This window comes from Cebidichthys violaceus, unplaced genomic scaffold (genome assembly GCF_023349555.1).
Source record: "Cebidichthys violaceus isolate CVI_PGR_0920_01 unplaced genomic scaffold, fCebVio1.0.p SCAF_49, whole genome shotgun sequence".
Classification (NCBI taxonomy): Eukaryota; Metazoa; Chordata; class Actinopteri; order Perciformes; family Stichaeidae; genus Cebidichthys; species Cebidichthys violaceus.
Genome location: NW_027176694.1, coordinates 1,247,373 through 1,274,122, shown reverse-complemented (window position 1 = coordinate 1,274,122; position 26,750 = coordinate 1,247,373). Strand labels below are relative to the sequence as shown.

The window sequence follows — 26,750 nt, the reverse complement described above, 5'->3', positions numbered from 1 at the left end:
CGCTTCCCCCAAGTTATTGCAGATGTAGGAACATTCGAGTACATTTGTATTAATGAAACTGAACAATTGAACAAACTGTATTTTAAATGTATTTGTCATTTGGTTTCTCCATTTTCAGGAAGTCTGTAAGTGCGATCAATCGTCATCTCTCATTGATTTCCGGCAAAATAGCACACAAAATGCACCACTGTATAATATCAACGAGGGAATGATCATGGCAAATATTTTTTTTATTTTTCTAACAAAAAGATTTTTTTTTATACAAGTGGACATCAAATTATTAGTGATATTAAATCGACAGTTTCCCTAAATTAGACATTAGAATGAGTGCTGGGTATAGAAACATTTACAGTACACAAAGATTAGGGTGCATAGCAATAGAAGTGAAATCTGGCTATTGTGTTTTTACAGTACAGTAAAATTTCAACCTTCTCCAGCATTAACACGCTGAGGCCAAGAGGAAAAGTTACTTCATCACGTAAAAACATTTTTTGACCTTTAAAAAAATCATTTCGACAACTGCATAGACCAAATGCAATTAAATACATAAGTTACTGTCTTCAACCTCAGGTATATCTAGTACAAAGGTGCACATACAAATACAGTAACTTTCCACTGCTGATAACATATTGTGAAGTATTAACTGCTTTATAATAGAATCAGAGTGAAAGCCAGGCACAGTGCAACACTGAACAGCCTCTGCTGTAGACCGATGGCGGAGCTGCAGTTGCTTCTCTCTCAGAGAAAATGGTTTTCAGTATCTTTTGCTGAAACAATGCATACTGGTATCCTCAGGATGACGAGGAGACTTCGGAGGAAACAGATATGTAGTGTCTTACATGTTTCTTAAACACATTTTAAGGTAGAGTAATAAAATCGAGTCAGTTGTGAAAATTTCCGAATGGACTGGAGGTCAGATAAGACAAACATCGAGACAGAAATGCAGAAAATTTAAAATATTCTGCTTTAGGTAAAACAGCCTGGAAAGGGACAACAAGGGGGGAAAAAAGGTAGATTTCACTGAAATAACTACACTGTTAACCCCGACATATCGCCTCCCATGCATTCTTATGAAAAATGAATTCACTTACTCATGACAACCGACAGATTTTCCAATTAGTAAAACAACCTATCTACAGTAGTAGGACACAGAAAAAAGTGCATTTTTATGAAAATGTGCTAAACAAAACATTCCCAGGAAGTACACTGTTATAAAGAAAACCACACATCTACATGTTCACAGTAATGTTCCATAGAAATACATACATCCAAAGGCAAAACCAATCCTGAGAAAATAATCTCTACAAATCAACAACGACCTGTTGTACTTCAGAGCATTGTTCATTACACAATCTCCAGTGTTTAAAACATCCTTACAATAAAGAACAATAAAAAAAGATACATAATTATTTGAGAACACGGTGTCAAAAAAGGTAAAAGACAAAGAAAACTGTGTGGCCCTGCCAACAATGTCATCTCCATGGAATGAAATAAAAAATAATAACATCACAAAGTTGAAGGACAGCATACTGTACCGTTCACATACTTATGGTTTTGGTATATGTGGGGGGGGGGGGGGGTTTTGGAGGCTAGGAGGGGCAGTCAGACAGCGCAACACCTTTACATACCACGTACAAATGTGTTCTTGCGGTAAGTCACTTTGAAATCACTTACACCACATTACCTGCCCAAGAAAGACAGAGCATTATTCTCAGATTCAGCTACTTTGCTTATCTTCACAACTCTAAAGAATAACAAGCTGGTGAAAAAAAACCTATATCGGATTCAAGCAAGGCTCTGGCTATCATGCAATAAGCATCCATGCAGAAATTTGCAATTCCTACTCTCTAGTCTTCCTAATCAGACACTACTGTGTGCGATGCAACAGGGTCCTTGCATCTGCTGACCTCCTCATTGTCCACACATGATCGTCACACAGATTTCTCAAACCCTTTACCATCACGTCTGGTGACCTTCGCTGCGCTGTTCCGTCAGTGTCTGCTCTTCAGATGTGACTGATGCATTGTTTTTGTTTTTTGGCCCCTTCATCCCGTTACTTCTGCTTATCTCTCCAGTTCGGGGCTCCCCCAAGGCTGTGTTTTGGGTTCAACACTGCAGCATACACATGGTTCTCAGAGGCCCGAGATAATCATGTGGGTAACCGCTCAGCTTCGTCTAGACGGTGTACAAGAATGAAAACAGAGAGAGCGGGGGTTAACTCACCATCTCAAGTTACAAGATCTTTTCATGTTTGTGTATCCAGAGAGAGTTGCACTTACATGGATGAATGCATGACAAAAGCAAATGTCCTTAAACATAACTGAGGTGATTGACTGACCTGATGGTGAGGGAGAATTGTCCTCCCCTGTTGTGGCAAACTGAAGGTCGGACCCCAAAGCAGCGATGGAGCTCCTGGGACGGATGCAGCGGTCACCTGAGAAACTTCTGCGAAGTAATGCCTAAAGCAAGACAAGTTAGACTAGTTAGAGCAAGATATATAAAATATCTTAAAGTGCATTGTGGAACATTTCATGCTCCTCAAAAGCACATTCAAGAAAACTCAATTTAAAGGATGTTACTCCTGTCTTCATATTCATTTTATATTGGATAACATTCTACATTTTGACAAGTTAAAAGGGACAGTTTACCGCAAAATCAAAAATACACATTTTCCTCTTACCTGCATTGCCATTTATCAATCTGGATTGTTGTGGTGTGAGTTGGCGTCGAGATATCTGCCTTCTCTCAAATGTAATGAGACTATGTGGGAACCGGCTCGTGGTGCAGCGCAAGATGTAAGCATTAATGGCGTCGCCCTCCTCAGCTGAGCTGTAACATTAGCTAGCTCAGGTGAGCCAGTAGTATAGGAGCACAAGCCTCTCGTCCATGACTAGATGCATACTTCCTTCCTTTCTGCGCGGCGGTACGGTTAGCCGGTGTGGTTCAGTAGAAAGAAAATAGTTCCTACTTGGCCGAGTTCCGTATAGTCCTGTTATATTAGAGAGAAGGCAGACATCTCTCCGGGCGATATCTATCGTGATATACTGATACTACAGGTAAGAGGGAAAATATGTAGTTTGGATTTTGAGGGTAACTTTCCCTTTAAACTAACAAGAACTTGCAGTAACAAGAGTGGAAATGCATGAACCGGATTATGAGTCTTACTTGAAAATGAAAAGAGGTGAATATGAAAATAAATAACAACTTAACTAAAAGGAAACAGTGGGTTTAAGAGAATACGGCGTTTGCCTTGCCTTGCGTGTCATGGGGCTGGTGGGGGCGGAGGCGCTGCTGTAGAGGCTGAGGCTCGAGTTAGACCTGCTGACAGTCAAACCCTTCGAAGTGCTTCCTGTAGGAGACAAGTACTTCTCCTTGATCTTCAGGTTGGTCCTGCCTTTCACTGTTGGTGACACAGCAGGGGCATTTAACAGAATACTGTAAACACGTTTGTTTGAATTTACAGCAGCCACTCCTCTAATAAAAGCCAGCAGACGCTGTATGCATGAATAATTGAAGCAAGATTGCCAGCATGAGTCATTCAGAAAAACATCAGTATTCAAATGGTAGGCAAATACTCACAGAAATATTACTAAAATATCAAAACTTTGCCAGAAACAGAAATACAGAGAAACACGCTGACATGTTTGAGCAGTTTTTATAGCTGCATGCATGTTTAATGATTACAAAATGCTAAATGTACACAATCAATATCTGACATATTACAGCTACAATTATACCGTAGGATCGCACGGCACCAAAGTAAAAATGATTTGATGTAGAATGTTTACCTGTTCACCCGACACCAATAATGTGTTTAAATCTGCTGAATGTATGGATCCAAGCAGCACGTATCACTTTTAGTCATACAAGGTGATGAAGACTTGTCATATTACAGTAAATTATATTCATTAAAAGGTGTTTTCTTTTAAAAAGATAGAGTTTGCAGGGACGATTGGAATGTTTAGGAGGAGTGCACAAACCTCTGCAGGGGTCATTCTTGACCAGGAACTCATCCAGAGCAGTCCAGCCTCCTCCCACCCTCACCATCAACGTGCTACGCAGGATACGAACCATCCGCAACTGTTGGGAATCTCCAAACTGCGGACAAAATACATATTGCAAATTATAGTTTTGCTGGAAATCAGAGGAACAAATGTGAAAGCTGCTCACGTTTTTTTAATCATTGTCTATAAAAATGACTCACCCTGTATCTATTGGCACTTATTTGCTCCACTTGGAACCTCTTGGGACAGTTACACTGCGATACCTGTCGACTCACCTAAAGAGGGCCGGGGTATAACAAGTGCAGTGTCACAATAAGCAAAGCACGATATCTGTGTGTTTTCTAGTGTGCACACGGTTCATACCTCTTCGTTGATTTGATCTGCATCCAGCGTTCTCCTGTAGGGATCTCTGCTCGGGTGAAGGGCACTCACAAACTCATAATAGTCGATGAAGCCGTCGCTGTTCATGTCGAAGATGTTTGCCACTGCGTTCATCTCGAGAGAGTTGGTGGGAAATTCTGCGGCAGAGAGGTGTAAAGCCGTTCTTTGTTTAATAAAAGTAAATATGGGAAACGATGTTGTCATAACACCAACATAAAATAATGGTAATAGGGTTGAATTCATGTTTCAGCAGGATGGGTCATGATCTCCGCCATCATTTTATTGTAACTCAAAATGAGCGATGTACGGGTCGAAACACTGAGCGGATATATGACAACGGAGTCTCACTGGAGGCGAGGACGTAATCAACAAACTCCTTCTGGCTGATGCGTCCATCCTGGTCCCGGTCGATGCTGCGAAACACGTCTAAGATCCGTGACTTCAAATGACTGATCCACAGCATGTAACGCTTTCGCCAAAGATTGAAGTCGAAGTTCGCAAATTCTTCCATCTGAAAAATATCACAAAATCTAGGTTGGAGAAATTGAAGTCAAATGACTTTTTCCCCCCCTGACTCTAACGGCACCATGACCTCTTAAAATATACATTTAAGAAAGTACAATCACCTCTTTGAGTGTTTGCTGGTACTGCTCCAGGCGACTTTGTCTCGCCACAGCCAGGAGCCAAAGTTTCTGCCACTGACTGACCAGCTGACCGAGCTTTGGGGTCTGGGGGTCGAGGTGCTCCAGGGGAATAGGTACAGCAGGCTGCAGCTTCAGAGTGCTCCTCCTCTCTGGAGGGACACACAACAACATGAGAGTCTGGAATGCGCAAAACTTATATTACAATAATTACTTTCTTTTTTTTTTTTTTTTAGCAGAAGTTAAACTATGCCGTTTTCATGGTGGCTTACTTGTGAGCGGGCGTTTGCTGGGGGAACATTGCCGTTTCGAAATGCTCTTGTGTTTGCAGGACATTGTGGCATGTTCAACCTCTGGGAACTTCTTATTCAACTCCTCCATGAATACCTGCAGAGAGGAATGATCAGTCGTAACATTGCACAGCTAAGTACTGTAGTTCTGTAACCAGGGCAAAGTATGGATTATGGTGGAAAGTCATCATGAGCACCCTGGAACAGTAATATGTTTGATTAACGTTAAGCACATATTTTATGGTAAAGTATTAATAGCAGTAGATGGTATAGCTCATAGAAGAGAGAAGAATCGCACCGTGTGCTGCTCAATCAGTTCTTGGTTCTGCTCCGTGGTTTCAGACAGAGGCTCTTGGTCTCTGAGGTTGAGGGCTTCCTCTGCTGAGGAGATCCAGTCCAGCAGCCTCTGGACTTCCTCTCGCTCTGACTCCAGTGCTGCCAAGCTGGCCTGGATCTTCTGGCCCTGCTGCTGAGCCCAGGTCTGAACCTGACTCGGAAAACAAAAGAGAGGGAGGAAGTTACACCAGCTCCATTCTAAGTTTAGAAAAAGCCGTGTCCCTCTATCTTCAAAACATTTGTACCTTACTGATAGCAATGGTTTCCTAAATAATTAGTTATTTATCATAAATCTAATCTCTGGAGAAACGTTGCTATTGCTTATCATTTGAGCACAAAAAAAGCACTCACCTCCTCAAAGCGGGTCTTGGTGACACTGATCCAAGACTTTAGGGTGATTATGGAGTCTGGGTGACAGGAGGCCAGGATCTCCTCACCCAGACACTGGATGTTCTGCAACTCCACCGCCTGAGTCTGCAAGGCTCCCATTGATTCCTTCAGAGGGGGAGAAAATGGATTTATTCAGCGTTTTATCCACTAAAACACATATTCTCATGAAGGATGAGCCATTAGCATATAATTTCACTCATTTCAAACTTGTTGAAAGTGTTACGCTACTAACTACTGGTCAGAGTGTCCGTCCTTCAACCGGCGAAATGGGTTCAAGCATTAGAGTCTGCAATTATTCACCCTGCTTAACAACCCGGCTTCAACTTGTTATTCTGTAGCAAACCCTGACCTTTGACCTCCTCTGAAGCAGAATGCATTTCTCCATAGGGAGTGATAAAGTATCACGTTACACTGACCTCGTGTTGTTTGCGGAAAACAAGCAGGGCTTCTTCCTCCTCTGGTATCACCCCGTATTTCAGAATCCTCTCTGCCTCAGTGAGGCGCTCCATGAAAGAGTGGACAAGGCCGTCGAACCTTTCAGCCTAACAAGGACAAAGACAAAGATCGAGGTAAGAGCAGGGGGTCGGCCCTACTTATCAACCTTTATTAATGGTCAGTAATCAACAAATCGGCTGTTTTAATATAGTTTTGATCATGACCACAGCTACTTGCTGCTTGAATTTGATGTATGAGTGGGTATCATTTCATAAAAGGAGACTCCGAAATTTCTGAGTGAAATACAACTACAGCTTCAGTCATAATTTCCTTTATCGGTCATCGTTGTCACTTGCGAGAACTACCTGCTGAAGCGCAGCCTCCAGTCGGTCTTGCTTGCTCACGGACAGTTTGCACACAGCCTCCCAGCGGCCCTCCAGCTCATCCATCTGCTCCTGCAGCCAGTGGGCGTCGGCTGTGCTGCTCCTGGTCAGATCCCTCACGGAGCGCTTCAGGGTCCGGATGCATCCGGCTCGCTTCCCTAACTCCTTTTGGAAGGCCTAAAGGATAAAAGGGAATTTTGTTAAGAAAGTGCAATTTTGCTGCAGACATATACAAGTATAATCACTGTAAAGAAATTAGACCATCATTCAAGCTTATAACAGCAGTTAAATGAAGACATTAAAATTACATTTACAGACATTTTACACAAGTTAGCATGAATCCTGAATGTTTACTGTGGATGTGATGGATGTACAGTAGCTGTAAACTGTACTGTTTTTATGCCAATCTGTTTACCATTGTTAAGTGAGGCCACACATTAAAAATGCATGCTGGGTGTTGTACCTTGTGTTTGTCGATCAAGTTGTTGACCATGTCTTTGTCTCCGCCGACAGGAACGTCCTCAGCCAGTTGGGGCTCGGCTCTGTACAGCCAGTCGTTCAGCGCCTGGAGGGCATCGGTGAATCTGCCTGAGAACAGCAGTGCTTCCTCCAGCTTGTGTTGTCTGGGAGAAGCAAACCACAATATTGGGATAAAAATACTTGTCAGGAATATGAATGTGCCCCTATCGACTGTAAACACAGATCCATACCTCTCCATAGACTTGCCACTGATGGTGTCCCACGTGTCTTTGAGTTCTGCCAGGAGGTTCTCCAGATGCTGTCGATCATGGCCGGTTTGAGCTCTTTCATGGAGGCAGCGTCCTCTCTTCGACGTGGCGTCGTACATGGGCCTCTTTGACCTCAGCAGTTTCTGGAACTCCTGATTGCAAAATAAGAGGTCAGCGACGGCATTCATAAACATATATAGCACACAACCAAGTTGCAATCATTGCAGTGCCTGCCGCACCTTCTGTTCGGTCAGCTGTTGTTTAATCTCCTCGTGGGTCACTGCGATCTCTTTATGCGTGTCTAATATCTGTTCTACCTCAGCCATCCAGTCCACGAGCAGGCGCCACGATTCATTAAACTGAAGCATGAGAAAGACAGATATTATGCAAAAGCTCCTCTGCTTGGCACAAGTCACACATTAAGTGCATGTATGGTTGTGAGGAAGACGGAGAAGGTCAGCCATTGGAGCTGATATAGGTATAGTGTACCTGTTTGGCATTCTTTTTGACCTCCTCCAGCGCTCTGCCTCTTTCTGAAGCACGCTGCTGGAGCTTTTTGTGGCGATCCTGGACGGTCATGATTAGGTTATGAATGACATCGCAGTCTTCCTTCCTGCTCAGTTCTATTAGTCTGCGGGCCGTGCTCTCCATGGTGGTCTTCTTCTCCCCGTAGACGTTCACCTCATTCGCCAGAGTCTGTACAGATAAAAGTATATCGTGAAGCAAAACTGAATGGTTTTAAATCGGTATACTCTGGATCTGGAGCAGACCTAGACCGACCACAGCAGATGTAAAAAAACCTACTCTGTGTTCCTGCAGTTGAGAACAAACTTTGTCCAGAACAAAGCTGGGAGCAGGAAGAAGCCCGATGGACTCTTCACACTTGCTCATTTTAGTGAGAAGTTCCTGGACGTTACTGTGGAACTCCTTGGCCAGATTCAGTCCTTCTGTAAGCCTTGCCTGTGGGAACAACACGACAATCGGATATAAGGATGTACTCAATTAATGATGAATCCACAGGATGACGTGGGAAGAGTTAAATAACCTTTCGCTCCTGGACTTTGCTGTACACGGATGCCCATTTCTGTTCAAGAATTGATAAGCTGTGCTCGGTGCTTGATCCCCGCACAACGTCGCTGCTCTCCAGCATCCTGTGGATGGCATTCTTCAAATCCGTGTAGGCGTGGAGCTTTGACTCCATCTCGTTGCACAACTCCTTTTATGGGTGAGAAGAATAAAGAGTTTTAACGGAAGACGGGTTTTTTTTGTATTTCTTGTGTATCTCTTTATTTGTACTGTTAAAAGTCTGGTCCGTTTTACCAAATGTGCACTGAGTCTTTCGCTGGCAGAGTCCGGCATACCCCATACGGTTTTAGAGGAGGACAGTCTCAGATCTGTGTTCTCCAGCCACTGCTGGAGATCCTGAATCTCCATTGTAACATCTTGTACCTGCAGAAAAAAACAGCAGAATGAATCCAAAGTCTCAATCAAAGGAGATGTAGGTGTCAGCTCACTACAACCTTAGTTATGGAACAAAGTTTCATCATGTAACATCAATTGTCATCAACCTTTGTATTATATTTTATTCAAGCATAAGTGGAACAATGACTGCAAACTGATAAAATATATATTTTTTTTATTACATTGCATTTTTATTTGTAGACATGGATTCAATTTAAAAATAAAAGCCCCCAATTTAAAGTTGGACTTGCCTCTACATCTTTTCATGTAACCTTTACAATCACCACAAGAGGGCGCATGATGAACTGCTAAAAAAAACATAAAATGCAGCATCTGTAACAATGTAATCTAAATCTAAATCTATAGTTATTTATTTTCGATACTGCTTTGTGACTTTTGTTGCAACTGTAACAAAATAACGGATCTTTTTTTTTCTCTCTCTCTTCACCTGACTCAGTTTGTTCTCTAATTCCAGCTGCCTGCGCTCAGTCTCACAGCGGACAAACTCCCAGCTGTCATTGAGTTGCTCCAGCAGAGACTGCAGACCATGCGGGCTGTCCCCGGACCCAACCTCCAGCAGCCCCCTGCCTGCCTGGTTCAGGGACTCCACGGTGCGAACATGGGACATGACATCATTACGCAACACCTTGTAGGAGGAAGAAGCAAAAGAGGAAGAGTGGAATTCAAATGTATCGCATTGGAGGTGTTTTAGAGACCAAAGTGTTAAATTAGCATGAATAATACTTATACCGGTAGATACTATGGTGATACCCCTGATGGCTATTTGAAAGACTTTTCATTACCGGAGGTTGTCGCCTGGTCAGAAGGAGCTCTGTTATACTTTATATTTATGTACAATAACATAGTATTCAGGCCACCACCAACCTTGTGTTTGGCCAGCTCTATTTCACAGGCCTGCAGGTCGATGCTGATCGGCCGGCTGCCCTGGAGTTGTTCAGCTGTTCGGGAGAGCCATGTGTGCAGCTCATCAAGTGTGTTTTGGAACTGACCCAGACCCAGCAGAGCACACTCCAGCTGATGCTGATGTCACAACAGGAAAAAAATATTTATTTACTCGAAGCCACTTTTCAGCTAAATGTAGTTTCTACTGGGGTAGCTGTCTGTTCTTGAAATGACATCAAACTTAATGGATAGCATGATGACATTGTGCATAGAATGGATTATAGTGGCATGCTAATATCAATATTACGTAACGATATCTGCTTGCATATTCTCACCTGTCTGCTGACAGTCTCTGACTCCAAGCTGTCCCAGCGCTGTCTGAAGTCACACAGCGGTGAGACGGAGCCTGGACGCTCCGAGCCGGGAGACAGCCGGCACACAAAGCGATGGTTCAGGCTTTCTATCTCTATTTTCTTCTGGTAAAGTTCTCGCTTAAACTCCTGAGGGAAAGAATAAAGACAGAATATATGTTTGGAAGTTAGCTATGATCATGACGTATATGTTTTCTGTTTTAATAAAAATACAACACACATAGCCAAAAGCACTGTCTCTGTAGAATATGAGAACAAATATACTGCATATATGAGAAAGAACTTTGATCTTTGCTGGTTACGGGTGTACTTCAGCAAACAGACTCACCTTGAGATCACGTAGCTGCTCTTTGACGGATTCCAGATCAGTTCCTACCATGAACTCTTCAGTAGACCTCAGCTCAGCTGACTTCAACCACTCAAAAAGACCCTATTAGCAGGACAATAACAGAGAGGAAATTAAAGCACAATAACTGATATAATGTACAACCACTCAACCTTGAATTCTTGCCATGTTGTGGCAAGAAGGAATCTTCTCAACAGCAAAACAGGCAAGCCTATTGGTGAACACAGCTGGACACATTTCCCATTTCTTTTCACTGTCTGATGCAGTTTGCACCATTAAACTCATTTGCCTTTGGCAGAGGTCCACACGATCTGTCAACAGCTAAAATGTAAAGCTACAGGGAGCAAGAGTCTGAGCTTTACTATTGGAACAGGATAAAAGACGAGCTTTCTTGTTGGCAGGATGCCATGACACTGCTTGGGCGAGGCAGGGGTGGCCAAAGCGTCCTGTTTGATATGGCCAGATACAGACCATGACATATTTGTTAGTATATGGGTATGCATAATACACCAATACTGTAGACACACACCTGCATAGTGTCCTGATAATGTAGCGCCATCTGCAAGGACTCCTCCAGCTTTTTGTGACTTTCGTTCCACAGTTTGCTCAAGTTGTTCCACGTGCAATAAAGCTTAAAAACGGACAAGGTGTTCAGTTAGTCAACATAACATCATGAGTGAAAACTTATTTGTGTTCAAATGTATTTCGTACTTCATCCAGGCTCTTTGTGACATCTGGCTTGTCTGTGTCGCCACATGCTGACATCAGATCCATTCCCAAAACACCAAGGGTGTCCAAATCGCCCTGTAAACTGTCAATGTCCTCTCTGAGAGTCTATGAGTTGAAAAGATAGAAAAGGGTTATATTGTGTCTTTTATATAACAATGAGGGTTTCTCATACGTGATTCCTTGACGAGCTTCCGGACAAACCTGCATGGTTTCGAGGCTCTGGCGGATTGTTTCTGAGTCTCTCCGACTAGCATTGAGATCCAAAACGGCCTGCTGAGCGTCACTGAGAGCAGCCGCGACGTCGCTGATGTCGCTCCAGAACTTCAAGGCGAGATCCAAGAGTTTGAGCAGCCAGCTTTCCCTCTCCTCGGCCTGAGTGTGCGTCTCGTCCCACAGCTGGGACAGACTGGACACACGCTCTTGGATAGCTAAGATCACAAAGAAAAGAACGGAGATATTGCTTAGAATCGGCCCTTTTTTCCCCACAGCAGGGTTGCTACTTGCAGCCCCATGTGCACTAGGACGATATCACATCTGTATACAAACAATGCAACTTCCGAGAAGATCGTTACCCGTGCCGACAGATCCATCGCCAGCTGCCTGCGTGTTGGCCAGCAGCTCATCTGCCTGCGTCTTCACACTGCCAAGGTCCAGGTCAAGCTTGGACAGCTCGGCCCGGGTGTGTTTGTTGTCCTGCAGCTGCTCCTGGATCCTCGGGGTGAGGCCTTGAAGAGAGGTGTGAGTCTGTATGCGACTGCGCAGGCGGTCAAGACTCTCTCTGATAAGGGTCATCCTCTCATTCAGCTATAGACGGAAGAAAGTACTTGTTGTGTGCTTGTGTGTATTACGCTATATTGCAAAGTGTAGGGCTATCAGTGCATTTTTTATTTTTTGTTTGTTTGCATTAACCCAGCAGTCCTACCTGCGTGAATCGAGGCAGTGACTCCTCGAGTAGATTAGCAGTCTCTCTGACCCGGTCTCTGATGGTTCCATGCTGCTCCTCGGCCTCCGTCGCCTTTCGACAGAACTCATCCCCCTGAATGGGGTTGAGTTCTGACAAGCGTTTTGCCAGAGAGCATAAGCGTGCAATCAAGGGTCTGTGCTCTGCTATAGACTCCCTCAGACCCTTCGGAGAGGACAGATACAAATAATTACATTACGGAGAGCATACTTTTTTTTCCAGAAAGAACCTGTTTTGAGTTTAATCCCAAAAATGGATAGAGGAAGTTAGAAAAAAAACTACAATGCCATTATAGTGCACAGGTGGAAAAGTAACCCTCTTGGGAAGTGGATAGCATTAATGAACAGTCCTTGAACAGATCAGCTCATTCACCAGGAAAACGGTAGCAGACTGTGAAGTATAAAAGGACTTCTTTGTTGAACAGGTATTCTAATGTGGAGAGGCAGCTTTCTTCTACCTGTAAGAGGTCCTGTTGTTCCCGAAATGCCTCGTAGCTGATTGTGCTCATGGAAAGCTGGCCAATTAGGGTTTGAGTTTCTTCAAGCCAGGGCGATACCTCACCGACGCCCTCAGAGAACTGGAGGAGAAGCGACTGAGCGTGCTCAAGCTGCAGCACCACGTGGGAATTGGTGGCCGAGGTGGTGTTGCATTGTTCCTGTAAGGCATCTAGTGGGGTCTGCGTGGGAGAGGGGGCAGCAAAATAAATACACGTGACATATAAACACCTTAAAGTTACATTTGTGTTATTTCGTAAATGAGCTGTGGCGAATACCTGCAAATCGCATGTTTCGCCTTCATCACTGTACGTCAGCAAGATTTCAGCAATCTTCACCATCTTCTCGATGTTGAACCTGTGTTGGAGAATCTCCACTGCCAAAATCTATTCAGGAGATAATACAGCAAATTAAATTCACTTGCCGATCATCATTTAAATTCATTTCTTAAACTTCAAAAAACACCTTAGAAATGAAAGATAATACATATATGTAATGTTTTTTTTTTTTTTATTCTAAGTGGGAAACTATTCATTTAGCTTATTAGTTAGTCAGTTATATTTGTATAATGTCCCAACCTTCTGTTCATAGAGTTGTTCTGCTATGAGCTCTGGATTCAGATGAATGGTTTTCAGCTTTTCAAGACTCAGCGCTGTGTCTCTGAACCAAGCCATCTCCTTCACCACTGCCTGTTCCAGCTGATTAGAACATACTGTCTGTTAGTACAGCATTAAAAACATATACAACAGAACATAATATCACATAGTTCTAATTAATAAAACATGACGCTGTCATTTCTGAAATATAATACCACTTGGCAGCACATACTTGCAGTAGTATCATTCTAGGTCAAGACTAAGTCTCCTGATAAGTCAGGCCTTTTGCAGCAATTCTGACTCATCGAAGCAGGAAAAGCACAGGTTTAAATAATCACACTCCCTGTATTTACATTCATTACCGCTGCAATGGCGTGTCAAAATGTCTGCCGTTATAACAGTCGATGGTTTACAGCTGAATTACAAATGAACAATAAAAACGGGCATCATGAGAGTCCAATTAAGATAAGCTGTATTTGGAATTAAATACTAACGTACTTTTCATACTAAGTATGAAGTCAAATTAAGTATGTAGAGCTTTACAGCGGCATAGTGTGTGGATTTATGTGGACGCGAGAAATGCACAGATGTATACTACATTAGCAAGAATTTATGAATGTGCAGCATGAGCACATACCAACTGCCCCACACACTGTCAGAGATTTTGAGCCAGACTAAAAGCTATTAATATGTCACTTTATTAAGTTTTTATGTTTTCTCATTCGAGAAAGTCACTATTTAGATTCCCAATATGTGGTCAGTTTATCCAAATAAGGCCTGTTTGAAAAATCACTGCAACCTGTTAGCTTCATGAGTCAACAATGTTCCCTTGAACAGACCTTTTATAGCAAGCTAGGTATCTAGGAATCCTTTCCATTAGTGTGGGAGCATTACCCTCTGTCTCTCAGCTGCACATAGCACTGCATCTTCAGCATGTGTCTGCACCCCTGCTGCCCCCAGCAGCTCCCTCTCGATGCGGCCCAGCCACAGGTGGAGGTCCTCCTGGCTGGAGGTACAGCGACTGGAGGCCTCCAGGGCCTGCTCCAGCCTCTGCAGCACATCCAGACTGCTTAGACTCAGCACAGAGCAGCGGATGCGCAGAGCATCCATCTTCTCCTGCACCTGCTGGGCTTCCTCCTCTGAAACAAAGAACAAACAGCAAACATTGAACATATTGAGTATCTATTAATATCATTATCAATAGACTTTAACATTTTGTAGTGAACCGGTCTTCTGATGGCACCGGCAGTTTTGTATTGTTATTTGAAAGTAATATTTTTACAACCTCAATGACCATACTGTGCCCATTAACTTTTGCCTTATGTAGTCAAAATTACCTGAAATTGCTTCCATCAGACCATGTCCCGATTTTTGTATTTTCCCTAGCTCAGCAGTTTTGACTTGAATCTCTTCGACAACAGCCTTAAAAAAAAAAAAAAGTGAAAACACATCAAAGTTATAATTCTTTACTCAAACAGCACGATGCACATTTACTACACTGTATTGAACCATACATGGTAGATTTCCAACCTTGGCCCTGTCTGTGGCCTCCGGGAGACGCAGCATCACTCGCTCTGCATTCCGCAGTTCAGCTAGAGTCTGTTCCACTGACATGAGCCATTGCTGCAGGCCGTCAACTCCTTCCTGGAAGAGCTGGGCCCTGGGCAGAATGAGCTCCAGACTCGCTCTCCTACCAACGACAAAATGTTACCGTCGGCGAGTAAGACTGGTATCATTTGTTTAATTATTAACAGGGACAGTGCACAGCTGTTAGCTAACTATCCGCAGTCCCTGTTCAGAAAACGAACACTGTAGTATCAGCAACAACATCAGCAACAACAGCATTAAGACAGCACAACAACAACAACCACCAGAAGAGTTGACAACATCAAGACATATCAAGTGTTCGCGTTCATGCGTGATGCGTACGTCATTGAGTTGATTTTAGCCGATATTTCGTCTTGAATTTTAAATCAGTAAGGCTGCAGCACTCTCGTTTAAAATGTAGTATTGAACCCGTCTAGAAGAAGCAGGTCCAGAAGGCTGACCGGCCAAACTCAGTCAATCTGTATCTGTCACCTCTGTCGATGGTCCCATTATCTATCACCCATTCATGACATGAACTCGTTTAATGGAGGAGCCAGATCACTGATCACTTTGTACACTAAACTAGCATCAGCAAGGCACACAAAGCAGTCAAAAGCTCATGAGATCATACTTCACAATGATGGTGGCTCGTTACAATGATGGTTCTGTGACTCATGCAGCAAGCCTTCGCCAAAATGTGAGCGTGGCATTGCCAGTAAAGGTAGCTGACCTTTTCTCCGCCCCCAGCTGTAAGGCCTCCCACTTCTGTTTGAGAGAGGCGAGCTTGACTTTTTCCTGCTCCCCTTCCTCTCCTGGGTGGGCCTCCACAAGTCGAGGGCCCTCCAACATCATGGAGTCCATACTACGCCTTCGATCTGTTAGGAGGCGCTGCAGGAGCTGTAAGAGAACATTACGGATGGAGAAATAATATGTACCCATATTTGTTAAAAGACAGACGATTCAAGAATCAGGACAAATACTTCAAAGCCCTCCTTCTGTATAAAATCAAGTACTACAGAAGATGTTCTGTTATGTGTTATACTTGAGGTTAAATTACAGGGAAATGACATTGCTTCCAGTAAGATTTAACAGTCATGAAAGCCCCATTCTTGTTTTCTCAGCCTTTGGGTCAGTGTGAGGGAAGTCCTGTCTCGTGTGTCAAGCTTACATTGTGAAGAGTCAGGCAGGTTTCACCTCATCCATACAGCATACAATGGGTGAGATTACAGCTGAAAGGTGAGAGACTTCCCTGCGTTTTTTCATACCCCCAGGAAATGTTCACAAAGACTCACTGAAGCTCATTGTGACTATGAACACCTCCCATTCACCGCTGAATAGAACCGAATTTACGTTGTAAAGGAAGCAGTTGAGCATTTTTTTCATGACCTCGGCACACCTTTCTGGAGGTAAACCTTTCAGGTGTCTTCAGACCACTATTATACTTCAAAGATGTTTTTTTCTGGAACAAGAAATGAGGTGACGTGACGTCGGTGATAACAGACCTTTTGTTCTTGCAGCTGTGCTTTCACCACTTTGACCTCCGAGGATGGGGGTTTCTGATTGGCCGTGAGCTCCTCTATCTCACTGACCCATGTGAGCAAAGCTTCCAGGTTTTGGAGAAATGTCTCAGAATCTGTTGACACATCCCTCAGAGCCAAGGCAGATCTTGTCCCCTTGAGAGAGTCCATAAGAAATGATTAGCTTCAGCAAGTAGCATGATTGTGACACAAGGAGAGAAGAGTTCAAAAGAGTAAAGGGTGAACACATACCCTCCATCTATCCAGGCTGGAATCCTGATCTGAGCTTGAGTGTCCATCACTTTGGAGCTGCAAAATAAAGACAGTGGACATGTTGTTTCAACTGAGAAAAAGACCCACCCCGATGTTAAAGAGACAAAACATTGATTTTAAAGAAAGCGTCTAGGTGATAATAGGTGATATTATTAAGATCAGATGAGAAGAAGGAAGAAAGGATGAAATGGAAGACAGGTGAGATTTGTCATGTTTGAATTTTTTTTTTTTATCAACCTCAGCGAGTTCCTCGGCGACACCATTCAGGACTCTAACAGTTCTGGTGACAATGGGGTCCCCTCCTTTTTCTCCAGACGGATACTCTGTCACTTCCACAATTTCGGTCACGACCGTCTCCGTCACCTCCGTCACCTCTGTGACCTCACGTGACGCCAGAGTCTTCCAGGACCAGGGGCTTCCTTCTCTGGAGTCTCTCCTCTGGAAGCTGGCCCTCCTCTCACCAGAGGTCCTGTCCGGGTGAGCCAAAGGGGAACGGGTGTACTCTGGAGGCACAGTCCGTCTTGTTAGCGTCCCATTTCGAGACGTTTTTATCGGAGAAGGGCTGCCGTGCCAGACGTTGTCCAGCGTACTGGTGCTCCTGATTGTGGAGGTGGGAGAGCTGCGGAGGAGTTTGTCCGAAATGGGAGTGTGAGCCCCGTCCTCCCTCTTATGATCAATTTCCTCTGCCTCCTTGTCCCTCTCCACCTCTCCTTCCTTGTGTGCCTCCTCTCCCGCTTTGTCTTTGACCGCCACTTCTGGTTTGGCCTCCCCATGTTGCTCCGGGGGCTGCCGCTCTCTTCGTCGTTGGTAGCACTCCTTCAGGAAGTCCTCGTCTGACCTCACATGCTTGGACTTCTGGCCCAGGCAGCTGGGCCGGCTGACGAGGTTACCCATAATCCTTCAGCCCAGAGGCTAGCGAGGTAATAGGTGAGGTAAGGCCCCTCGGCCATGCATGCGGAAGATCCTTCAGCTACCTAAAATAAGACAAGGGGGCTCTGGGTCATCATGCAGTAAACAAGTGCTCATTGTGTAAATCATAGAAAAATATACCGCTGATCTGGTTTCTTTAAAAGCACAACTTCGCTGCTTTAAAGTCGCTGAGTACCGCTTGCCACAGTTTACATCTGCTATGAAACAAAATGGACAAGTCTCTCACATCCTTTAAATGCGACATTTTTGTGCCAACGTCGCCCTTTTCTTGGCACTGAAAGACCACAGAGATACTTGGCCTAGATATCCGCTGTCCCTTTGTCTTCCTTTAGACCACATACGCACATGCTCCCCATCCATCCCACATCACCAACCAAAATATTCTGGGCTTAGAAATCAATGTGACAGGCTTGTCGAGGATCCCACTGTTGAGCCTGGCACGCAGAACCGGTGGCAGGCAGCCAGCTCTTTCTCGAGCTCAGCCTGGACCAGTCCTGGGAAACCCGTTAAGGATCTGATCAATAATAAAATATGACAGCCAGAAAAATGCAGACATCGCCTCATTTCTCAGGGGTGACAATAAGAGGGGGATTAGGGACACCGAGTGGCATGGTGGCAGTGGGGGGTAGTTAGGAAAACAATAGCAATCAACCGAGATAACACAGGGCTTTCCTCTCACTACCACATCACCGAATGACAATTTTGAATCCAGCAATGATCTCGTCAACATATTGTTTGACCAAAATGAGTGCATTACCAAAATTGGCCTCTCATTGGCAGTGACATTTTCAAACAGTGTCAGCCCGTCTGCTTCCCCCTCAGCTCAGCGCCTTCATTGTTTTTGACAGAAGGGTTAAAGGTGGATGTAATTATGTTGGTCTAGAGGAGCGGAGGTGAGCCCATCAGGAGATCACAAGGTTCCTGTTGAGGCCGGGTCCTTCCTCTGCAGGCGGGGTTGGACTGGGCCATTCAGAATTATACAGGTCACCTCAGGTCATGCTTGGTGACTAAAGATCTGTGAGGGGGGGGGGGGGGGGGGGGCAATATGGGTCAACAAAGGGGAAATTGGGATGTTGGCTCCACAAACTACCGAGAGGGATTCCTTTTTCTTCTGGTTTGAAAAAAAGCAGAAGAGGAGGATTTATGCTGCTGTATGGTAACTATGTTACAGTCATGCTGCAGGCTGACAAAATGATGCTGAATATGCAGCTCTCTTATCTTTACCAGAGGTTAGACACAAAGGCTGTCTGCATCGGAGGAGAACTTTGTGCTCCCGTCAATATCCACGCCAAATTTGAAATCAAATCTCATTTGCGTGTCCCCCTAAACTAATCATAATTAAGATGTATCATGGCTTTTAACTAAATGAGATTCTCAAAAATGACCTAGTTTGATATGATGGCTCCATGTGCATTAGGCAAGTAATTACCAACAGCATGCATGTCTCTGCAGAGCAGATGATGCAGTCAGTGGATCCACAGGGGAGAACACAGTCAGATCAGAGAGTGGTGCCCAGACAAAGCCCCGGCCTTCGAGATCAATGATTACCCAGTTAGCTCAGATCACTGCCCAGCGGTCTCCGGAGGAGGGCAGAGAGTGTGTCTGTGGCCGTGTTTCCTCTGGGTTAACAATTCAAGAGAGAGGGTGTGTCGTGTCTGGTCACTGCAGCGTGCATGTGTGGTCCTTCCCTGAATAACACAGTGTCCTTAAGCGTACTCTCGCAGCAATATATACAGTATGTGAGGATATGCTGAGTAGTCTCATTAGAGCGCTACAAGGAATATGTTATTATATGCAGATGTTTTGTTTTATTATGTGTGCTAGCCTAGGCCACAGACGCTGATACGTGACATACTTTTTTTATAAGTCCTTTTAATCGTTTCGATAGGCCTCATATTAAAGATTATAAGAATACAATGACCTACATTATTCTACAACCAAAGCAAACCAGAGCTTCCCTCTCAAAATGCCCAGAGCCTGTATATTTGATATGCACCTCCCACTCTCTAGCATAATGACACTAGGAAGAGAACCGGGGAACCACTCCACCGTTTAACTCATATTGCGGACGACCTACCCATCCCATTACTTAACCTACTTTGAAACGGCCCTTAATTCAGACCGGCCCCTTTCTCTGCTCTCGACAGTGATTTATGATACATGACCACAGTCCATTTCCTGATGAATTCGATTACAGCCATAGTGAAGGGGCTTCTCCGCGCAAACGACACATGAAAAACAATCCGAACATTTGTTGTTTGCAAATACCTCAGTTTCACATTTCATGTCTAATTCTTATTTAAATACTCAGTATGGGACACGTGTGTGTGTATATATTTTAAATGTTTTGAGCAACCCCTTCACATATCAAAATACTACACAAAAGATCTGATGTTCGTCTTATTTATCGCATCAATTGACCCATTTATGGGTGCAATTAGTAGCAGAACAATAATCATCAATCACAACAGTAGAGCGCCATAATGTTGTGTCACTGGTGTGCGTCTGCTCTCTGTTAAGGGAGGTTTCCGAGGTAGTAATCATGGTAGTGGTCCCCTAATCAAGGATGGCAGCTGTGCATTCACCCGTGAGACTCATAACATCTTAGGGTGGATATCGTACAAGGTCACGCGTTCATCTCAAAAGGCAGCCCTCTGAACATGCAACACACAAAGCTGCTGTGTGGAATCGAATCAGCGTGGCTTTGGCAAAACGAGCAGCTGCTGAAAACGTCCATGCCTTCTCTTAAAATGTTGATTCTGAATCCTTTCATGGAATCCAAGCAGCATTTACAGAGAACAAACTGAGTGAAACATACTTACATCAGAATGATCCATTCACACTGATGCGGCCTCTGCTGGAATATTGCACTGCCTGTCGCACTTGTATTTTTTTGCATTTGCTTTAGAATAAAGGGAAGAAAGTCACAACTCGTTCAACCGGGCGCATGGCTCCCTCAAGCACAAAGTCCAAAATCAAACTCTCTCTCTCTCTCTCTCTCGCTCTCTCTCTCTCTGAGCCAATCCTGTGTTACTGGCAGTTTTGGCGGTTTGAATCTTACGTGAACCACACTTACCCTGAAGCACAGTTGAGCCAAACAGCATGAGTAAAGGAATCCAGCCAGTCCTCAATCACCATTCAAAAAAAAAAAAAAGAGAGAGAAAAAAAAAAACACAGCTTTGTTTGAGCATCCTTTGAACGGCCTCCCAGCTCCAACATCCCAAACATGAACGCTCCTCACACACACACACACACACACACACACACACACACACACACACATGCATGCACCCTCCAAACGCACACTCAATCAAGTCCACTCATTCACACATGCCCACAAACAAACACACTTTCTAAACACACTCACACATGCCCTGATAACTCATGCTTTTCCGTTGCCCACGGTCACAGGCAAACAATGTCCTCCTCTCCCCTCTCAGCACACCCCTCCCCTCCCCTCCCCTCACTTCACTTCTCCTCCCACCAGCTCTGCTCCTCTCCCTTTCTTCTTTGTTGTGGGAGCTGTGATAGAGGAATTCCTTCCTTGTTAGCGCCGCCGATGGGATAGTGCGCCCAGATGGAGACAATGTATTCCAACGGCTCAGTTGAACTCCCACAGTTCCCAGCCAAGAGCGGTTTTCACATGGAGGTCAGATTGAGCCGGTTCCATGCAACGACAAGGCGCGGTGGCATTCTCACCAGCGCCGCTGTTGCTGCTGCCTGCTCAGGTTGCTCCTGTACCAGGCGGCGAGGCGGCAAAGTGCCCCCTTTACCTTCCCCAGGCTCTTTCCCCCCCTCACTCTCTCGCCCCTTCTCCTCCAACAAAGCCCCTCCTCTGGGTTTGACTGGGGCTCAGAAACTCCATGCTGCTTCTGCTTGAAAAATGGGATGAGTGGGGGGCAAAAAAAAGGGAGAGTTTTCTAAAGACCCCTGGGCCGCCCTCGGGAACATTCACATGTTAAGTGACAGCTGCCTCCTCGGTCCATTCCCTCTCTCGATGGCGAGGGAGAGAAGTGCAGGCTACAAAAGAAGGGACCCACACCCACCCTGCTACCCACCCACTCACAGATTCACCCCCAACCCCCTTTGCCGTCCCCCTCCTTCCCCATTCAGAGTCAGTGCAGCAGTCTCCACAGCAGCAACAAAGACGACTAATTACTGTAAAACATCTCAGATTACTTTTCAACTCGGTTTCAGCCGCTGCAACTCCGGCCTATCCATAAACAAAGAGGCTGGAAGGAAACACACACACACACACACACACACACACACACAAAGATAGAGAGCAATGGGAAGATAATACAGTCTTGGCATGGGAAAGCAAAGGAAGGACCCCTATGGTGAAATTCTATCATGCCCTTTTTCAGTAAGTCACAATATTTGCCTTGGTAATGCAGAACACCAAACATTCCGTGTACAAATACCATTGCAGCAACATCTACTGGCGAATTATGTGGGATCGACTAGTTTTAATACACCAGAAATATCTCTTTGGATATGATGTAATGTGCAGGTGCCCCGAAATCCAACGTGCAAACAGGTGACTGTCTCACAAAGACGTTTTTTACGCCCCAAATCCTGCCCTCTCTAGTCCTTTCCCTCTGTCTTTCTCCGGCCAACCAAATAATCAACCAATCGACTGATCCACCAAATGCGTGCGTGCATGTACGGTACACACACCCACACACACTCTCTCTCTCTCTCTCTCTCTCTCACACACAGTCTCGACAGTAAACACACACACACACACACACACACACACACACACACGCGCGCACACACACACACACACACCCTAATCCACAAGGTCACTCATCGAGTGTTCGGATTAGTTAAAGACATCTAGACAAACCTTACTGTTGCCTCTTCAATAAACAACAACACATCTAGTTCACATTTCTATATCTTTTTACATATAATATAATTCAATATACTTTATCCGAATGAATATAACAACAACAATACTGCCAAAGCATCAAGTAATGCATAAATATACATGAAATAATAACAATACAATTTATAACTTGCCTGTGTTTAGTCTCTCAGCCTGTGCAGTAAAATAATAATATCTTCTCTGATGAGGAGGAATGTTCATGTGCCTTTCTGCGTGGATTCCACCATGCAAGTACATATATCACCTCGTAAAATATCATATAATCAATAGCACTCGCTCCAGTGTAAAGTGCCTTCTGTGTTACATGTGAGGGGAAATGTCTTTAAACCTGTCAATGCAAACCCGGTTTGTTCAGCACAGGATGTGAGCAGAGTCCTGATTTATTCGGTTGGGTCCACAGGATCATGATGTAACTCCATCAACAAAGTCTCAAGTTCAGTATATTCTGCAGGAGCGAAACACATACTGTTCAGTTCGAGCAAAAGATACACGTTTTGTCATTTTGCTGTCATATCAGTGAAAGGATTGAATACTGAAGGCTGTGTCACTCAACAATGTGAGGAGTCCACAGCCATGCTAGTGGCCCTGTGAGGCCGTGATTTGAGCTAAATGCTAACACGCAGATCTTTAGCAGTGATGTTTACAATGTTCACCATCCTGGTTTAGCCTTTGGTTGGCGTGCTGACAATCGCGTATTAAGCATCAAACACAAAGTACAGCTAATGGGAACGTAATTCTACTACTGTAGTCATAGAGCAAGGTATTGGGAAAATTATAATTTAAGAAATTAGGCCCAAAGAGGTATTCATCGAATAGTTATTTTGATATTTCAGTCTGGCCCAAAGTCTGAGGCTCAGCCATGTTTAGTGAAGGTTAAGTTTTGAATAATTACTTAATAACATTTTCTGCCAGTTGTCACACAACAGCGCCCGATTAATGATTTGAGAAAAACTGCTGAAAATAATTCCTGCCGCAGCTCCTGTCTTGAACGCAGTCCATCGCGTCGTTTTCCATACACTGTATTCATTCAACGACGTTCAGAACCTCAGTGAAGGAGCGCTGGAGATGCTGCTGCTGGTGAAAATAGGCTGTTGATTCTACTTGGAAGCTGCTTCAGGTATTCAGAGCGATCCTCAGCCACTTTCTGTTACCGTCCCGTTTCTGACCCCCTCGACCCTCCTCCAGCCTTAATTTATGCAAAGAGTGGTTTAAAAAAAAAAAAAAAAGGCGAAAAAGAGGGAAAACTGAAAATGCCTGTCACTGTGGCCGATGAGAGAGAGAGAGAGAGAATTGAAAAGAATGACCCCTGTGGGGTCAAGTTATTTAACCCCTGAGTACTCCAGTGCTGGTGCAAGAGTTCCCCGTCTCTCCTTCATTCATCACACCACTAAAGATGTCCTGTACCTCACAGTCTTGGGGATGTACAATAGTACAACAACCAGGGAATCCTTATTACATCAATATCAGTATGAGCACTGTTAGCTGACGAGACCCAGCTCAGACGGTTTAACTGTAAAAACAAACCTCAGGCATAGTGTCTTCAGGTCACTTGGAGAGCTAATGTCTTTAGCTGCTTAATGAGCAAGTAAGGCCTGCATTCCCCGTCCCCTCCTGTCTTTATCTGAAAAGGAGCTGGCAGTGACGGGGCACCGCTTTTCCAGGAAGGCATTGTTGTCAAACCCATGACACCTGATCCCGGCTTTCAGCAACCTCCAGTTCCCTCTGTACTAATTAAACGATTTTGCCAAAAAACCCTCTCCTCTCCATTTCACGGTAGGTGCACGTATAGAGCCTGCACAACAGTTCTTAAAAAGACAAGAGCTGATGTGGTTAAAGAGCAGCTGGCACGCTGAGCTATGCGGTGATGCAATAAGCTGCTACCGGTGGCAAGAGAGGCAGCTCATCCTTCTGTCAGCAGCCCTCGTTATCCTTCCAACATGCACGCGTTAATGGAGTGGACTCAGGTTGGGAGGTGGAATGAAGTGGAGTCTCCAAAATGAATGCGATTCCAAAATGAGCGTCCGATGGGAGCCTACATTTGATTACACAGATCCACGTGTGCCAAAAGACCAGAGAAGAAGATTCATTTTACAGGCTTGTGTTCCTCCTCCGCTGCTATCTCAGCCTCTCTGCTGCCTTCAAATGAAATAAGACCTCAATGGAACATGGTAATTAGCCCTCTTCATGAGAAATGAAAACAAAAAAAAGAGAGGGGGGGGGGGGGGGGGGGGGTCCCTTTTGAGGGTCAAACCAGAAGCACCATTTGGAATGCACACAGTCATTTATCACCAAAAGAGGTCGCTTCCAAGAAAAGTGGATGAAAGGCCGATGGGCTTCCCCGCTGGGTTGCCCGGGCCCTTGCTGGGCCGCCTGGATGCTGGAAATCGCAGTCATGTGTGACAAGAGGATTTAGCCACTTTGGGGGTAGAGGAGCTCGACTCATCATCAGCACATTGCGTTCGATTCAACCGCTCCCAAAAAGAGAGGATTTACCGCCGTAAGTCCACACACTTTTTTTTTTTTGTTGAGCACAGGAAGCCACGGGCAATAAAGGAAGAGGCCCCACGCTGCCATTAACCCTGATAAAGTGTGTGACTCAAAATATCTCCTATGGGAGAGATTTCCTGAAGTGCTATAAGATTAAAATCAATTTGACACGCCATGCTGGATGTAAGATTGAATCTAAAGTTGAGTCGGCAGAATGAACGGATTGACTCTACCGCCATCTTGGCATCCTTCATTCCTCTCGTAGGTGATTCACAGCGATGAAAACAAAGCCGCCTTTTATTCCTAAAGGTTATGACAGCGTCAGAGAGCGGGGATGCTGTTTGCTGGCTGTCAGAAGCAGAGAGAGGAGAGGACGATAGGCTGCGATCTCTCACCCCTCTTCCTGGGCCTGTTTTTCCAACTTGTGCGTACAAGACGTATTTGGGATGCAGCATCTGCCCAGAGAAACCAGAGACCTTTAAGACACAGAGAGCCATTATCCAAGAAGAAGCCACACCAGCAGGGGGGGGCCGGGGAAACAGGAAGAAGAACTTTTGACCTTACACTGACTGTCAAAGCGAAAGAGGTACATGAGGATTTCTTGTCCTGCTGCCTCTCATGACTGTCTTCATCATTGCCATGAATTGATTGTGGCAAGGTATGAGCACTTGGCACACCTCAGTCGATATTCATATTTTAGATTTTATTAATAAAATAGAGATTAAACAGTGGGCATCATATCCAAAAAAAAACCAAACATATGGAGGTTGTCAGGTAAATCAAGGATGCACTTGTGGTTTCACACAGTTTCGTGACCTCCCTCTAATAATCCAATGAGCACATTGACCAAATAAAATGTTGTCAGCCGCCAGGGATTAACCTAAAGATATATTTATCTGTAAAGTTGATTATGAAATCATGAATGTATGTTTCGCCTGGGGAAACAGCCGTTGAACAAAGGTTTCACAGTTAAGCAAATTAACTGTGAAGTATTGGTTTGTTCTTTGAGTTCTTGGTCTATTCATAATCTTTTTTTTATATATTATATTATATTCATATATTATGGTATTACCATTTGAAATGCTTATTATATTCATGCTTGACAACATCCAATTTGAGGCTCATATGTTTCCCAGTGTTGATGGGGGGAAAGAAAAGTTTCAGATGTGCCGGTGCTTGCCTTGTGTTGAGGAGCAGGTGTGCGTCTCTCTCCTGTGCATTGTGGACTGGTCTGTGTATGGGGGGGGGGGGGGGGGGGGGGCTTGCTGCTGAGGGACGACCTCTCATTCATGCAGCTAACTAACGAGTCCCTCAGGCCCGGACCCAAACCAGCAGCGCAGCAGACTCAGAGCATTACCATGACAAAGGTCTGTGGTCGGATGCAGTGTGATAAAGGCATGGTAGAGATGACGAAGAAACCAGCCTTATTTCACACACTCTCATCGGGGGGGGGGTCAGACGAAAGCTCTCCAAAAGCATTTGAGCCTTCGTGACGGGATCAGACATGCCTGTGCATCTTCCGCGTCGGTCCCCGGGGAAACAGCGGCTTTATCCAAACGGAAACGAAAATGTTCTTTTTTTTTTTTTAACAACGTCCTCTGTTGAGGAGTGTT

General features: G+C 44.6%; 1 protein-coding gene across 2 annotated transcripts; it reads right to left on the bottom strand.

The window, feature by feature from the left end:
* Positions 1-224: 224 nt before the first annotated feature.
* macf1b (microtubule actin crosslinking factor 1b) lies at positions 225-21,177 on the bottom strand. 2 transcript variants are annotated; one of them, XM_068730064.1, is made up of 40 exons: positions 20,579-21,177; positions 17,064-17,800; positions 16,806-16,862; positions 16,539-16,709; positions 15,767-15,933; positions 14,980-15,139; positions 14,787-14,871; positions 14,344-14,588; positions 13,432-13,551; positions 13,132-13,239; positions 12,817-13,035; positions 12,321-12,524; positions 11,971-12,202; positions 11,600-11,826; positions 11,381-11,503; positions 11,199-11,300; positions 10,652-10,753; positions 10,288-10,452; positions 9,935-10,090; positions 9,498-9,695; positions 8,909-9,037; positions 8,634-8,804; positions 8,393-8,548; positions 8,078-8,284; positions 7,828-7,947; positions 7,571-7,740; positions 7,324-7,483; positions 6,843-7,037; positions 6,459-6,584; positions 6,004-6,147; positions 5,615-5,803; positions 5,299-5,413; positions 5,012-5,178; positions 4,734-4,896; positions 4,368-4,522; positions 4,205-4,279; positions 3,981-4,098; positions 3,255-3,400; positions 2,339-2,459; positions 225-2,175 (listed from the first exon to the last, which is right to left on the bottom strand). In XM_068730064.1, exons 2-40 carry the CDS (start codon positions 17,718-17,720, stop codon positions 2,150-2,152), a joined length of 6,351 nt encoding a protein of 2,116 aa, XP_068586165.1. In that variant the 5' UTR covers positions 17,721-17,800; positions 20,579-21,177; the 3' UTR covers positions 225-2,149. The 2 variants fall into 2 exon arrangements, with proteins under 2 accessions (XP_068586165.1, XP_068586166.1); XM_068730065.1 differs by having other exon boundaries at positions 20,833-21,177.
* Between the last annotated feature and the right edge of the window lie 5,573 nt (positions 21,178-26,750).